The following is a 15,081-nucleotide window of genomic DNA, read 5'->3' as shown; positions in this document are numbered from 1 at the left end:
GCTGGTCCCGATGTCTGCAGAGACCCCACACAACTCACAGAAGTCAGGCAGCATTACAGAGATTAAGAGTTGTCAGTAGAATTCAACCAGCATACCTTCAAAGGCAAGTGCATAGTCACCTATGCCATTACAGGTCTATATGTTGAAGCAATACGAACAGGAAAACCCATCAGGATGGGAGCTGCTGTCAGGTAGGAAGGCTACCCATCTACCAGGAACAAGTGATGTAGGAGGGTCTTCTATCTGTTGCTTTTATTGGTTAATTAATAAAGAAAATTGCTTGGCCTGATAGGTCAGAACATAGGTAGGCAGGGAAGACAGAACAGAATGCTGGTAGGAAGAGGCAGTGGGGCAGACACCATGATTCTCCGACCCAAGATGGACGCAGGTTAAGATCTTTCCCAGTAAGCCATCACCTCGTGGTGCTACACAGATTACTAAATAAGGGTTAAAACAAGATGTGAGAATTAGCCAATAAGAGGCTGGAACTAATGGGCCAGGCAGGGCCAGGCAGTGTTTAAATGAATACAGTTTCCGTGTAATTATTCTGGGGCTAAGCTAGCCGTGCGGAAGCCGGGTGGGACGAAAAGCAGGCCTGCTCACCTCAACAATACAAACAAGGACAATCTCTAGGAGGCCTTGCACAAGGACAGGCCTGTTCTTTCCAACCGATTCCAAAGAGGATGCAGATAAAGAAAAGCTGTCTCTACGCTATCGGCCCCACTGGACCGCATCAAAGATTTGAAGCTAGACTGTTAGCCTTTGATCCCAGCACTCGGGAGGCAGAGGCAGGCAGATCTCTGTGAGTTTGAGGCCAGCCTGGTCTACAAGAGCTACTAGTTTCAGGACAGGCTCCAAAGAGAAACCCTGTCTTGGAAAAACATAAACAACAACAACAAAAAAAAAAAAAACCTGATCTGTGTCCCTGTGACACTAAGGTTGGTTTTCCACCTTTAGGCCAGAAGGCACTGCTTCTGGCTGGACTGCTTTCCCCTGGCCACTCTGATAGGCTCTGTCTCACTCTGAGACAGATGCTGGGTTATTATCCATCTCTGTATTCTACTACAGACCCCAGCAGAGAGCTGATAGACAAAACTTGTGAAATGAATACCAAGGACAGAAACTAGAATGTAGAACTAGTGGCAGGCTCTATATTGACCCACATGTCCACACTCTAAAATTAAAAATAATAAAATGATAACTACATCAGGAACATGTCATGCCACTTCATAACCAGGGAATGTTCACTGTGAGCGTAGGTCTTGGGATTTTATTTTTGAAAAGCAGTCTTACTCTGTAGCCCAGGCTGGCCTCAATTTCAAGGCAATCCTCCTGCATCAGCATTTCAGTGCTAGGATTCCAAGTGTGAGCCATCATGCCTGTCTTAGGGTGGAAACTTTGAAACATATGGGCACATACATAAAAAACACGGTGTATGTACTAAGCACGTCTTTTTAAAAGAGAAGCTCAGATAATGAAAGGAGAAAACTGTCCAGAAAAAGGAAAGTAGTAAAGAATGACAGAAGATAATTTTTTTATCTCTGGATTAAGACTTCTTTAATATACATAATGTATAGTACTTCATATAATTTATTAATGTCATTCTCTATAGGACACTGTAATTAATTCAGTGACATTAATATTGACCTCATACAAACAAAGGATGAAAGCTGGGTTTTCTTATGTACCAAGTACAAAACATGTGTTAAGAAATCAACATAGACAACAGTTGTACGAGATCAACTTTCAGGATGACTCAGTTTACAGTAGTCGCTTCACACGGGCTTCCTCAGGACTGGAAGCCACCTGGTGTAGGCAAGTTTGTGCGATGGCAGCTGCGGGCCTGACTACCTCCTTTTGCCAGCCCCACTTTTGCCTGTTTTACTGCTGCCACTACTGGATTTGCCAGAGGATTTTGAAGAGAAGAGTCTTGTCATGAACTCTGAGACATCAGGCAATTCATGGTTGGAATTCAACATGTTCATTGACTGCTCCATCTCCTGCAGGAAGAGAAAGTACCAGATATGAGAGGCATCCTCCCTGGATCTACCCGAATCATTTGGATGTATGAACACACTCACAAAAGAGTGATACTAAGCAAAAATAGGTTAAAGGATCAAAATACCTCGATTAGGCATATCAAAGTTATTATGCATTTCAACTGTGTAACAAGCAAGGCACACAAAAAGACCAAGATAAGCACAATGTTTTAGCTACATGAAAAGACATTAGCATTCACTAAGACAACCAACTGAATTTATCTTATCCAGTGGAAACAGCTAGCGGAACACAAGAAAACATAATGCTGCATTTATACAAACTCTTAAGAGAAATTACCATGGGAACAAGGATAAGTTCTCATGCAATTCCATGCAGTTCTCAGCTGCAGTGAAACAAGAACCAGAACATGACTACATGACAGCCCGCCCAGCTGAAGCAGAAGATGGACAGCTCAAGGCCACCTTCGATAACTTACTGAGATTCTTCCTCAAGCTAGATTTAAAAACTGGCACTAAGAATGTTGCTTTGTTTCGGTGGTAGAGCACTTGGCAAAATGTGCAAGGCCATAGGTTTACTCCCCAGTGCCTGTGAGAGCATGCGCATTGCTCTCATGCGCGTGCGCGCACGCACGCACGCGCACACACACACACACACACACACACACACACACACACCCCATGTGGGTACACATATACACAACTTCAAAATGTCATTAAAAAAAGAGGCACAGTATGACTCAAAAGTCCATAGTTGGGCAGTCAGCTTACCCGTCTCATGTCAGGATCACTTGTGTTGACCACTTTAGGCAGAAGTACAAATATCAATAATGGAAGAACCATCATCATAACCTGCAGAATAAAAAAAAAAAATCAGAAACCTTTTCTTCCACTTTAGCTTGTGAAACAAAACCTGTTTTTAATAACTAGTGACAATATTCAAGTAAGTACATAGAACAAAATGTATCAAAATTTTCTTAACAGGGGGCTGGAGAGATGGCTCAGAGGGTAAGGGCACTAGCTGCTCTTCCAGAGGTCCCAAGTTCGATTCCCAGCAACCACATGGTGACTTACAACCATCTGTAATGAGACCTGGTGCTTTCCTTGTCAGCAGTATATTGTATGCTTAATAAATAAACCTTTAAAAAAAAATTGCCTTAACAGTAACCGACCAGCTGAGTGGGGGGCTGCTGTGTGATTGCTGTGGAGCATTTGAGACTGAAGGTGTCTTGCTTATGAAGGTACTGATACCAAACTTCTCTATCCTTGTAAAGAGTTTAGTTTGAACACAAACATTTCTAAGTGGATCTGTCTGCTCATTCTTTCTCTTCCAGTGCAAGCTGGCACTGGTGATTCCAATGGCCCCGGGGCTGCTCCTTACAGACACTGGTGCTGCTTCCTGAGTGCTGTGTCACTGCTCTGATTAGTTACATCCCTAGAGCCTGCAGCGCAGAGGAAGCCAATGACTTGAGCACATTCACTCTGAAGACGGCCTAGAATCCTCCAGCACTTGACACACTTCTGTGCAATTTCAGAAACAAGAACACCAAAGATGAAAATGGTGGCATTTCATTGCTGAGGTTTCTCTTCTCAGATGCTCTACTGCCCTTTTGTCTCTGGTAATAAACCCCAGGTATTAATCTACCTTCACTAGATATATAGGCCCCAAACAGCACTGTTTATGATCTAAACAGTTATCAGCAAGGAATCTAATCCAAATTTAGAGAATCCTAAGATAAAACAATTTTCAAAAACATTTAAAAAGGTCAATTTGTTTCTAAAGAATGTATTAGTATTTTACTAGTAGGATCACAACATGAGTTGTGGGTTGTTGTTTCAGGATTAATAACTACTTAAAATACTCCAGGATAGGGCTCGGCGGTGGTGGCACACACCTTTAATCTCAGCACTCGGGAGGCAAAGGCAGGCGGATCTCTGTGAGTTTGTGGCCAGCCTGTTCTACAAGAGCTAGTTCCAGGACAGGCTCCAAAGCTACAGAGAAAGAGAAACCCTGTCTAGAAAAACAAACAAACAAACAACAACAAAAAAAAACTCCAAGATAATTTCTCTGTTTACTACCCTAGTTTTAAAAAAGAGAAAGAAAGCCCTACTTCCTTTCTGGAGACACAGTTCATTTGGTAGAGTGTTTGCCTAGCATTCAGGAGGCCCTGCATTTGATGCCCAGCACTTCATAAAACAACCAGTCATGTAGTACACCCCTGTAACACTAGCACTTGAGAAGTAAAGGCAGGAGAATCTGAAGTTCACTGTCATCCTCAGCTACATAGCAAACTCAAGGCCAGCCTGGGATCCACTAGACTCTGCCTCACACAATAATAAAACATTACATGTGCCATCAACATGAGCTGGTTAATAAGTGACCGCACATTTAACAATGGGCAAACATGTAAAATGGATAGGTTAGCTCCATATACAATTTAGTAATATTCTCATTCTATCTGATCTCATGAATGTAATGGTCTGTCCTGTCTCTTTGACAAGCCATGCCCACTCCCTCTCCTGTCCCCTGAGGCAGGCAGATCTTCCTTCCTGCTTGCAGCCTGAGTCTCTTCCTTTTTCCATCTCCCTCTCAAAGACAGCTTCTCCCTCTTCCAACTCTCCCTTCTCTCTCTCCCCCCTTCTCTCTCTCTCCTCTTCTCCTTCTCCCCCTTCCCTTCCACACTTCCATAACCCACTAAATAAATATCCAAACTCACTCTGCATAGCATGCCTACCCATCTGTCTCTTGCCACCACCGTCACGTGGCTCACTGCCTGGAACCAGCTGCCTTTGCAGACCAGACCTGTGGCGTGGTCTCATGCGCAGTCCCTGCCTAGGACTGGCTGCTCTCGGGACCCGCTACCCACTGCTGCCTCTTGATCTGCAGTGTTATAATGATATCTTCCTCAATATTTATTTCAGTTGCACATTTATTATGAAATACACAGTAGAATTCTCATATTCCTTTCCTTATCTGTTTCTAAGGACTATATTTTCCCAATTTCACCCTTAACCAGGGATTAGTACAATGCTCTACACATACCATTGGGTTCATCAGAAAGTCTGTCCAGCCCCACGATTCCCTCTTAATGAAGTAAGAAGGTGGACCTGAAGATTTCATTTGGAGAGGATAGGGTAATCTGACCACTTCTGATGTTTTGATGTAATTCACATATCTTGCTCTAAGGAAACAGGAAAACATGAATTCTATGAAAAACATGACATTTATCTAGCATGTGCAGTCCCAAGCTACTGCAAAAGAAAATATACACATAAATGAAGCAAAATAAACAAAAAACAATTGCTTATGTTAACAATGCCTTATACTTACCTTCAGCTTTTCCAAAGCACTTCAGGATCTAAGCATTTTTTTTTAATTACCTACTTATTTTTATGTTATGGGTGGTTTGCCTCCATATATGTCTGTACATCATGTGTATGCAGGATCCAAGCATGCTAGAAGAGGGCTTGGACACCGTGGAACTGGAGTTAGAGATGGCTGTGAACTGCCATGTTGGTGTTGAGAATTGAAGCTGGGTCCTTAGCAAAAACAACCAGGGCTCTTAACGGCTGAGTCATCTCTCCAGCTCCACATGTAAACTTTTGATTGTGAAAGTCCGATCAAAGTGTCTGTCTAGCCAGGTGGTGTTGGCGCACACAGGAGACAGAGGCAGGTGGATCTCTGTGAGTTCGAGACCAGCCTGGCCTACAGAGCTAGTTCCAGGACAGGCTCCAAAGCCACAGAGAAACCCTGTCTCGAAAAACCAAAACACACACACACACACACACACACACACACACACACACACACACTGGTAATATCTTATTTTCACCAGAGATATATTTGGGGGGGGGGGAGGCAACCACCTTGTGGCTATTGTTCATTTCTTGTTGTTTTGTTGTTGTTGTTGTTTTAGTTTGGTTTGTTTTTTTTCCGAGACAGGGTATCTCTGTAGCTTTGGAGCCTATCCTGGAAACTAACTCTTGTAGACCAGGCTGACCTCAAACTTACAGAGATCCACCTGCCTCTGCCTCCTGTGTGCTGGGATTAAAAGCGTGCACCACCACCACCCGACTTATTATTCATTTCTTCATCTGTGCTGTAGTTTGGATTATTTATTTTACTATGTTTTCCAGTTCATCAGACATCTCTTCTGTTGTTTTACACATCCATTGATCTTTCCACCTCAATACCTGTATTTATTGTAGAAATCCTATCTTATCTTTTTTCAATTATCTATTGCCTAATTTGATACATCACTTGTGTTAACAGGAAATCTTCTATTTCTTTTTTTAATCCTATAAAGACTAGCATTTTAATTAAGAAAAAGTTACAAATTTATACACAGTAACTTTTACAATGAGAACAACAGATAGCAAGTCTTTCTTTTCTTTATTCACTTTAAATATACTTTTAAACTATTTTAGCCTATATCTAGTACCTATACTATCTTAACTTTCTAGAGGCCTGTTTCACGGGCTGGCTCAAGAAACACTGTTTCCGTGGGTATTTTGTAAGAAAAGCAGACTTTATTTACTCTGAATTTTTAGAGTAGTTTCAGCAAATAGAAATATTTCTCTGAACATAAACACATAACAGGGCATCCCCTTCCAGAGAAGTCAAGCATTTATATGTGCTACTATTCTAGTTATGCCAACCAAGAGTCATCTTCAATCTTCAGCTTGGAAGCTCCTAGATTTTGTGAGAAGAAATAAATTCATACCCCAGGTAACACATTTTTTTACCTATTTAGTTTGTGTCTGGGGGGGGGGGAACATAGGTGCCACAGTGCACTTGTAGAGATCAGAGGACAACTTGCAGGAGCTGGTCCTCTCCTTCCATCGTGTGGGTCCTAGAGATCAAACTCTGGTCGTGAGGCTTCATGGCCTGTGCTGTGACCACTGTGCCCCTCACGGGCCCTTCTTTCCACTTTTATCAAGATCCCCACTTTCACATCAACACCACAACTATATTTGATAATTTCTTTACTGAAATTCGGAGTATATAAAGAAGAAGATATAGAAACTCCTAGATCAACTTTGTAGTAAATAGAAGGATTATCAAAATATTTCAGTGACATGTCAGGAGTAGCATTTCAAATTCAAAATTCAAAAAAAAAAGTAATTCTCAAATTTAAAAGTCAAATTTCAATTATAATTTTCACAGTACTTTTTTCCTACAGCAAATAATTTTACCTTCACTCTATACAATTATTAGAAGCATTCATTCAGAGGGGAAAAAATCCAACTTCATAGTTTCAACATAAACATTTTAAGAAGCAGCTATGGTTTAAATAAGAAACGCTCAACCTTCACTGTAAATTCCAAAAGTAATATATAACAATTAGACTAGACTTTAATAAAAAGAAATCATGTATCCTCACCTCATTTTTCCTTTTGAAGTGATATCAACTCGCACAGGATCAAACTTGTAAGCTGGGGAGATAACTTCCACTACATAAGAGCCAGAGGGAATGTCATGAACCACGAAGCTCCCATCTGTCCTGGAAAAAGGAAAGTCACACTTAGTCACTTCTCATCAGCACCTTAGTCTCTTCCTGTTTTTTTTTTTATTTGTTTGTTTTGTTTTGTTTTGAGACAGGGTTTCTCTGTGTAACAGCCCTAGTTGTCCTGGAACTCATTCTGTAGACCAGGCTGGTCTCGAACTCACAGAGATCTGCCTACCTGAGGCAGAGGCAAACAGATCTCCATGAGTTCAGGGCCAGCCTGTTCTACAAGAAACAAGCTACAGGGAAATACTGTCTCAAATAAAATAAAATAAAATAAAGGTGTGGACCACCACCGCCTGGCAGTTTCTCCCGTTTGAAAGCACTTGTTCATTTCCCAAATAGTTCTCGAAAAACATCAGAAGAAAAGCAGATTCTTGCACCTGGGAGACTTAAGCAGAAGGATCATCATGGGTTCAAGGCCAGCCTGGGCTATGGAGTAAGTTTCAAGATATCTTGGACTATGTGCAGTGGAAAATCCTGTCTCAAACAAACACATAAGCAATTAGAGGCAAACAGAAAATGCAGGTACAATGACTTATGCCTGTAATCATAAAACGCAGAAGACTGAGGCAGGAGGATCATGGCCAGCTTGACCTACATAGTTTCTGCCCTTCTTCCTAAATAAACAGAAAATAACAAAAGTTGGTCCTGCAATTTACATTCTAGTATTTTCAGAGTTTCTAGGCACGGACGAGCCTAAGCCAGAGTATTAGACTCCTGAGGCAGGCAGGAGGACAGCGACAAAGAGCAGCTACTACTCTGCAGCCTTGACGTCACTGAAGAAAAGCTGTCAGTGCACATTATTACAGTAGGAGGGTCCCAGCTTTATTAAATTCCTTTTATACATTCTGCTTATTTAAAAAAGCGTTCTGTTTTAGTTTTAATTTGTATTTGTTGGCTTTCTTTTTCATACAAACATTTCAATAGTAACTTCCGTTTATTATAAACAGTCCCATTTACTTTAGTTACTTTTTAGCTGGTTATTCAGAAACCTACAATTTAGTGTTAAAACCATCCATCTTTTCTTCCTTTATTTCCTCTGATCCTACTTGTTTAAAAAAAAAATTACCCAACCAAAAGCTGGTAATTTCTTTTTGCAAGTCAAAATTAACCTGTCTAGAAAGTGAAAAACTGCTTTTTCAAGGAAAAAAGACATAGAAAATTAAGATGAAAAGTGTTTCCTGTCATTGAAAGAATATACCAAGGTAAAGCAGAGCTGAAATATAAGCATTGAAATGCCTTATTCCCCAGCAGGACACCTGTCCAACCTCAGACCCACTTTCAAATGTACCTTGAAAGGTTTTTGGAGAGTCTAGCAGCTTCAGGAAGGATGCATGTGGTGTGGTTGGAATTAGGAGACACTTGTCTAGCCAAATCAATGAGGTGACAGCCATCACGACCATATCACCCTCACAGCCCCCAGACCCCCTCTCTACTTTTCTTTTCACGTCTATGGGAAGGGAAGAAAATTACTTTAGTGTATTTTTTCCACAGGTTTTTCATGGACAGACCATCTCTGTCTCTGCTCAGGATCACGGCTACACATGCGTTGCCTCACCCTACACACACTTTCAAGTCTCCAGTAGCCTCTTCCCCTCCCCAGTTCTCTCCAGCTTAGAGGTGGCAACAGTTATGTTTTGCTTTCATTGTACTATTGGGTTAACAGTGTTAGGCTGGAAGCTCCAGCTAGTGTACACTCTGGACTGTTCTTCTCTACCTTCATGATTGAACTCTATGTGAACCATTCTAATTTTAATGCATATTCTGCTCTTTTGCTTTTGGAGGCAAAGTCTTTCCATACAACGCGGAATGGCCTTAGATTCACAATGCTAGTGTCCCACTCTTCCAAGAGCTAGGACATAAGTGTAAGCATCACATCTAGTCATCTTCTGCTTCTTGACAGACCCTGACAGAATCAATTTCAAAACATGTTTTTTTCTGAGCAAAGAGGAAAAAATGAGTGATGGCAGTTGAACACAAACAGTATCAGGATCATCCAAAGAAAAAGCTAAGCTAGGCGTGATAGCCGACACCTGTAATCAGGTGGGAATCCAGGAGGACGTCAATGTGAAGACAGTATGAACCACACAGTGAAACTACACAATAAAAAGATTCAAAAATAAGGAGTATATAATCTCATAATATCAAAACAAAACCAAAACCAAAAACTGATTGTAATGGATTAATAAAAATTGCTGCAGATCCCTGGTGGCGGCAGGCAGCATAAACTCTGCAGGTCCCCAAGCGGTGGCAGGCAGGGGGCAGCGGGTCCTGAGAACAGCCAGTCCCAGGCAGGGACTGGGCAGGAGACCACACAGCAGGTCCACGAGGAGGCAAGCCATGTGGCAGCAGCAAGAGAGAGACAGATGGATAGGCACACCATGCAGAGTGAGGTTGGATATTTATTTAGTGGTTATGGAAGGGAAGGGAGAAGGGGAGAAGAGCAGAGAAGGAGAGAGAGAGGGAGGGAGGGAGAGAGGCAAGGAGAGAGGCAGGGAGAGAGAGAGGGAGGGAGGAAGGGAGAGAGGCAGGGAGGGAGGTAGAGAGAGAAGAGACTGGAGCTGCCTCTCCAAGAGGGAGCCAGAAAAAAAGGCTGGAAGCTGAAGATCAGCTTGCCTCAGCAGATGGGGGAGGGAGTAGGCGTGGCTTGTCTCTTAAAGAGACAGAACAATCATTACACTGACACCTACCTAACTGTTCAAAATTAGAAGACTGGATAAGTGAGTTGTGGTTTATATACACATTTACAATATAAAAACAGGCTTGCATGCTCTTCAACCCCAGCTCCTCTCATCTCCATTAGCAAAGTCCCAAGCCACTTGCCCACAAGCCAAAACTATAGTCAAATTTGTATGCTGGCTAGTCAAAACAGCTGTCAGACAAATCACCTATCATATTTACGACAAGACTGTTACCAAAAAAATCATATAAACTCTCAACCCTTCTATATGAATACAAGAGCATAGAGTAGAAGGCAGGTGGTGGTGGTGCACTCCTTTAACCCCAGCACTCAGGTGGCAGAGGAATTCAGATCTCGGAGTTTGAAGATAGCCTTGTCTACAGAGTAAAATTTAGGGGGGGAAGGGATACATAGAGAAGCCCTGTGTCAAAAAGCCAAAACAAACAAACAACAACAACAAAAACCAAAGTAGTGTAACATTTTTAAATAAATGTTAAATGAAAATTACAATGTCTTATGTGCTTTAACCCCCACCCACACCCCATCAGTCGGTTTTTCATCCTGTTCACCAGCTCCTCCTGCCAAGTTATCATCGGCAAGTAAATGTGAGGCCAGGCTAGCCTGGGTGAGGCTTCTTCCTCAAACACCCCTCCCACGAGGGAGAAGCCTGGCCCCTTTATTCTAGGCTCTGCTGAGGGGAAGTGGGGTAGGCTGAGCCCACATCCTGGGAAATGGAGCCTGGATGTGCTTTAACCTTAAAAACAAGTCATAAAACTTTAAGGGTTGTTACCGTTTATTGCAACCAGTTTTTTTATTTTTTTATTTTTATTTTTCGAGACAGGGTTTCTCTGTAGCTTTTTTTTTTGGTTCCTGTCCTGGAACTAGCTCTTGTAGTCCAGGCTGGCCTCAAACTCACAGAGATCCGCCTGCCTCTGCCTCTGCTGGGATTAAAAGCGTGCACCACCACCGCCCGGCTCATTGCAACCTTTTAAAAGAAAATGTCTTGTTTATATTTTCCACAATAAACATTGATTTGTTTACACTCGGGAGTGACTCTGGCTCCACCAGCCAGCTTTTGTGCTTTTCTTTTTTCTTTTTTGAGATAGGGTCTCAACTAAGTTGCTCCTGATGTCCTTCAACTTATATCCTTCTGCGTCCACTTCTGGAGTAGCCGGGATGATAGGCATGTGTCACCAGGCAAGACTAATAATATATGACAACATATATTAATTTTAAAAATAATTTCAAAATAAAAATAAGTGGTTTTCAAAAGTGCTATACACTGCATGAGTTAAATTCTCAATTAAGCCTTATCTTTCAAAATTTAATGAGATTTTATTATTACTATGATTATTTGTTTGTTTTGTTTTGTTTTGTTGAGTTTTTTTTTTTAGGAGGGGTTCAAGACAGGGTCTCTTTGTATAGCCTTGGCTGTCCTGGAACTCAGAGAGATTCACCTGCCTCTGCCTCCCAAGCGCTGGGATTAAAGGTGTGCACCACTACCACGGGGGGGGGGGATTTTTTTTATTATTAATGCATCATTAATTAGGATAAACTCTAAACAATACCCTAGTGCCAGATGGAATTAAAATACTGGTTGTCACTGGAAGGTGGTGATGTTCTCCTTTAAACCCAGCACTCGGGAGGCAGAAACAAGCGGATTTCTGTGAGTTCGAGGCCAGCCTGGTCTACAAAGCAAGTTCCAGGACAGGCTCCAATGTTACAGAGAAATCCTGTCTCAAAAAACAAGAGCCGGGGGTGGTGGCGCAGGCCTTTAATCCCAGTGCTCACACAAGAGCTAGTTCCAGGACAGGTTCCAAAGCTACAGAGAAACCTTGTCTCAAAAAAAACCAACCAAACAAACAAAACACACACACGCGCACACACACACACACACACACACAAAACCTAAAAAAAAATGTTGTCAATTTGTAGTTTAATTAATGTGAGTTTGAATTTCCCACGAGGGAACTTCAACAGTCTGCAGAAATCTGCAATTCAAACTTAAATGTCCACATTTAAGATGTACGGTTTTCAGATATCACAAGTTAATATACAAAGCCAGCCAAGAAATATCTTCAGTCATAATTTCAACCCCTAATACTGGTGGCAAAATTTCAAACATCATATTCATGACTATAGAGATGAAAACACTGCTGACAAGCCAAATCACTACTAAATTCACCCCACCTTCCCAGAAAATCCCATTTCTCCTAAGAACAAGAAGAGGTATGTGTAAGGAATTTTGAAAAACCCTAGTCTGACACAGAAGACGACTGCGCTATCGCAAATCCCTCGACGTAGTCAAATGTAAAAAGAACAATAATCGCAACCTCGGGCCAAGGGGGAAAAAGCTCTTTGATTAGGGACTTCAGGGCCCATTAATTTTAGAAGCAGGAACATCAGCCTTCCAGGCTTATGTCACCGCCGGGAGCCCTTTGGGGTTTGATAATTCCCACTTGTTTAACATCTTTCTACACAACACCAAGCTACCAGAAGACCGACAAGGAGAAAGCAGCTAGGTCCCAGAGAAACTAGACAAGATGCAAAGGTGCAAAATATCCAACAAACAAACCAGGGCGCACCAGTCCCTTGGGCTCAAGTGTCATCCGCCCTACAGGGGACAAAATGAGCCCACACAAGGGGGCAAAACGGGGTTACAAATGAATGACCCCACTGTTTCGGGCCTGGGGCCACTGCCCTCCGTCCTCGTTGCTGAAGTATCTGACTGCACAGACTCCCAGCACAGACCGTTAGTGGCACCTGTACCTTCAGTTGGTGACAGCTACGCTGTCGGTCCTGACACTGCGCTGTCCTAGCTGGATACCCTTCCAGCGTCCACCCAACCGCTTTCCTGCTACCCTCAGGATGCTCACTTAAGGAAGCCGACGTGCTCTTCTCCGTCTACCAGCACTCGGGCCGCGGAGATCCAGTCCTGAGGCTTCACCCCTGGAACGACCGCACGTCCCTCGATCTTGAAGCGATCTCCCGGGCCAACCCCGCCACCTCCCGGGCCCTCGGCAGCAGCCCCAAGCACCTCCGAGCTGTGGGCATCTCCTGAGAGTAACAGCAGCAGGATGGAAAAGAAGCCCCACAGAGCACCCGCCATGACAGCAGCTCTGAGGAGTCAGGCCCACGGCCCGGAAGCCCTCCCCCGCCGTACGGGCTCCGCGGCGGCGGCCGCCGTCGCTGAACGATGTCGTCATCACCGCGAGCCGGATCCAGCCGCGAGCTGTGCCCGGCCTGGGAGAGAAGCTAAGACGCCGCCAATCAGGAGAAGGGACGAGAGCGACGCCAGGGTCCCACCCAGGGCTCCGGCTTCAAAGGCGGCTTAGAGTGTCTGCGGCCGCCCTGGACTATCGGTGGCGGAGTGTGTGTTGTTGTGGCATCTGCAGATGCACGAGCCCTCGGGGAAGTAAAGGGTTATGAGACGGTGACGGACTAGGATCTGAAGTGTTGAGTGCTGGGTCTGTAGCTAACATGTCAGACGTCTACTTTATCATTTTCTTGAAGTTCTTTCTAGCTCCAAATAATTCTCATTTGTACCACAGATCTCGGTAAAAGATTTAGGGCAAGGTGTGCTTTTTCCCTTGTGCACTCGGTCTCCGCAGAAAAGTTAGAGAAATTGAAAACACATGCAAAAGCTCTAAGCTTCCAACGGAGAGTGGAAATGCAGAAATTTGGGCTGAAAAGGGAAAAAAAAATACTTTTTATATACAAAGGACTTGGTGTTTAAGAAGTACGTGGAGAACGTTTATTTTCATTCCATTTTATAATTTTGCATTGATTTTTTTTTTAACATACACAGCTCGAAGACCGAGAAAGTGAGGATTTCACTATAATTGGTCTGTGATGTACCTAATACGCATAGAGGGCAAATGCCAAGACCATCAGAAACAGTGTTTTCCTAAGACCATGCGGAATCGAACAGCCTTCTTTTTCCTTAATGTTTCTTTACCATGAGTGTCCCAGCTCTGCTTTTTTTTTCTCATTGTCTTCTGCGTGGTTTGCTAATATTCTTTTCAGCATTGATGCTCACTTCCCCGAAACACCTCAGTCACTGAACAGAAGTCAAATACTGAAAGAAAGAAAGAAAGAAAGAAAGAAAGAAAGAAAGAAAGAAAAGCCATCTGTATTCTCTTTAATTAATACACTGATTCTCTGGTATGGAGTTTTTTCCTAACAGTGTTTGCCTACATGCATGTTTCTAATGGTCTCTATCTGTTGGACATTATCAAATGGTACAATATTCAAACGGTTTAAGTATGCAGAATAGACTCCTGTCTATTTGTCTGTCTCTTGTCATTTCTGTAACTATTTGCCCAGAGATAATCTACAAGCAAATATGTATAGTAAAAAATACACACATGTGGGTAGGAAGATGGGTTAGCAGTTAAGAGCACTTGCTACTCTTGCAGGAGACCTGGGTTCAGTTTCCAGAACCCACACTATGGCTTTGTAATTTCTGTTCCAGGTGATCTGATGCCCTCGCCCCCATAGGCACCAAGCACTGGCGTGGACCGCATGGCAACCACCATTGCTGCTTGACAGAGTTCCATCTTTCAACACTGCAGACCATGCTTCTCCAGCACCTTTTTACTTCCATCTTTAACAACTCTCAGTATTAATGTCTTTCCTTTTGGAAAATTTTGTGCAGGCTTTGGTAAGGGATAAAAATGTGTGCAATGGTAGCTTCTCTATACAAAATAATTCTTTGAAAAAAAAATCCCCACCGCCTCGGAACCAGCAATCCCATTGTGCCCCACTAATTACACCAAGAACAGGAAAGTTACAGATTTACTAGAAACACCTGATCCCAAAGAGGAACTGCCTACACTGCAGATCCAGAGCCTGAGGCTATTAAGGGCAAGAGTTCAGTTAATAAATATGGATA

General features: G+C 42.9%; 1 protein-coding gene and 1 non-coding gene across 2 annotated transcripts; both read right to left on the bottom strand.

Annotated features, from left to right (window-relative positions):
- Positions 1-1,540: 1,540 nt before the first annotated feature.
- Emc7 (ER membrane protein complex subunit 7) lies at positions 1,541-13,358 on the bottom strand. Its single transcript, XM_041679056.1, has 5 exons — positions 13,064-13,358; positions 7,382-7,501; positions 5,041-5,179; positions 2,769-2,849; positions 1,541-2,000 (listed from the first exon to the last, which is right to left on the bottom strand). Exons 1-5 carry the CDS (start codon positions 13,294-13,296, stop codon positions 1,848-1,850), a joined length of 726 nt encoding a protein of 241 aa, XP_041534990.1. The 5' UTR covers positions 13,297-13,358; the 3' UTR covers positions 1,541-1,847.
- On the bottom strand, positions 10,789-10,927 carry LOC121465904. Its single transcript, XR_005976696.1, has one exon.
- Positions 13,359-15,081: the final 1,723 nt, after the last annotated feature.

Source organism: Microtus oregoni, unplaced genomic scaffold (genome assembly GCF_018167655.1).
Source record: "Microtus oregoni isolate MIOR12 unplaced genomic scaffold, Mior012 000031F_ref0000149, whole genome shotgun sequence".
Lineage (NCBI taxonomy): Eukaryota > Metazoa > Chordata > Mammalia > Rodentia > Cricetidae > Microtus > Microtus oregoni.
This window is presented reverse-complemented; position numbering and strand designations above follow the sequence as displayed.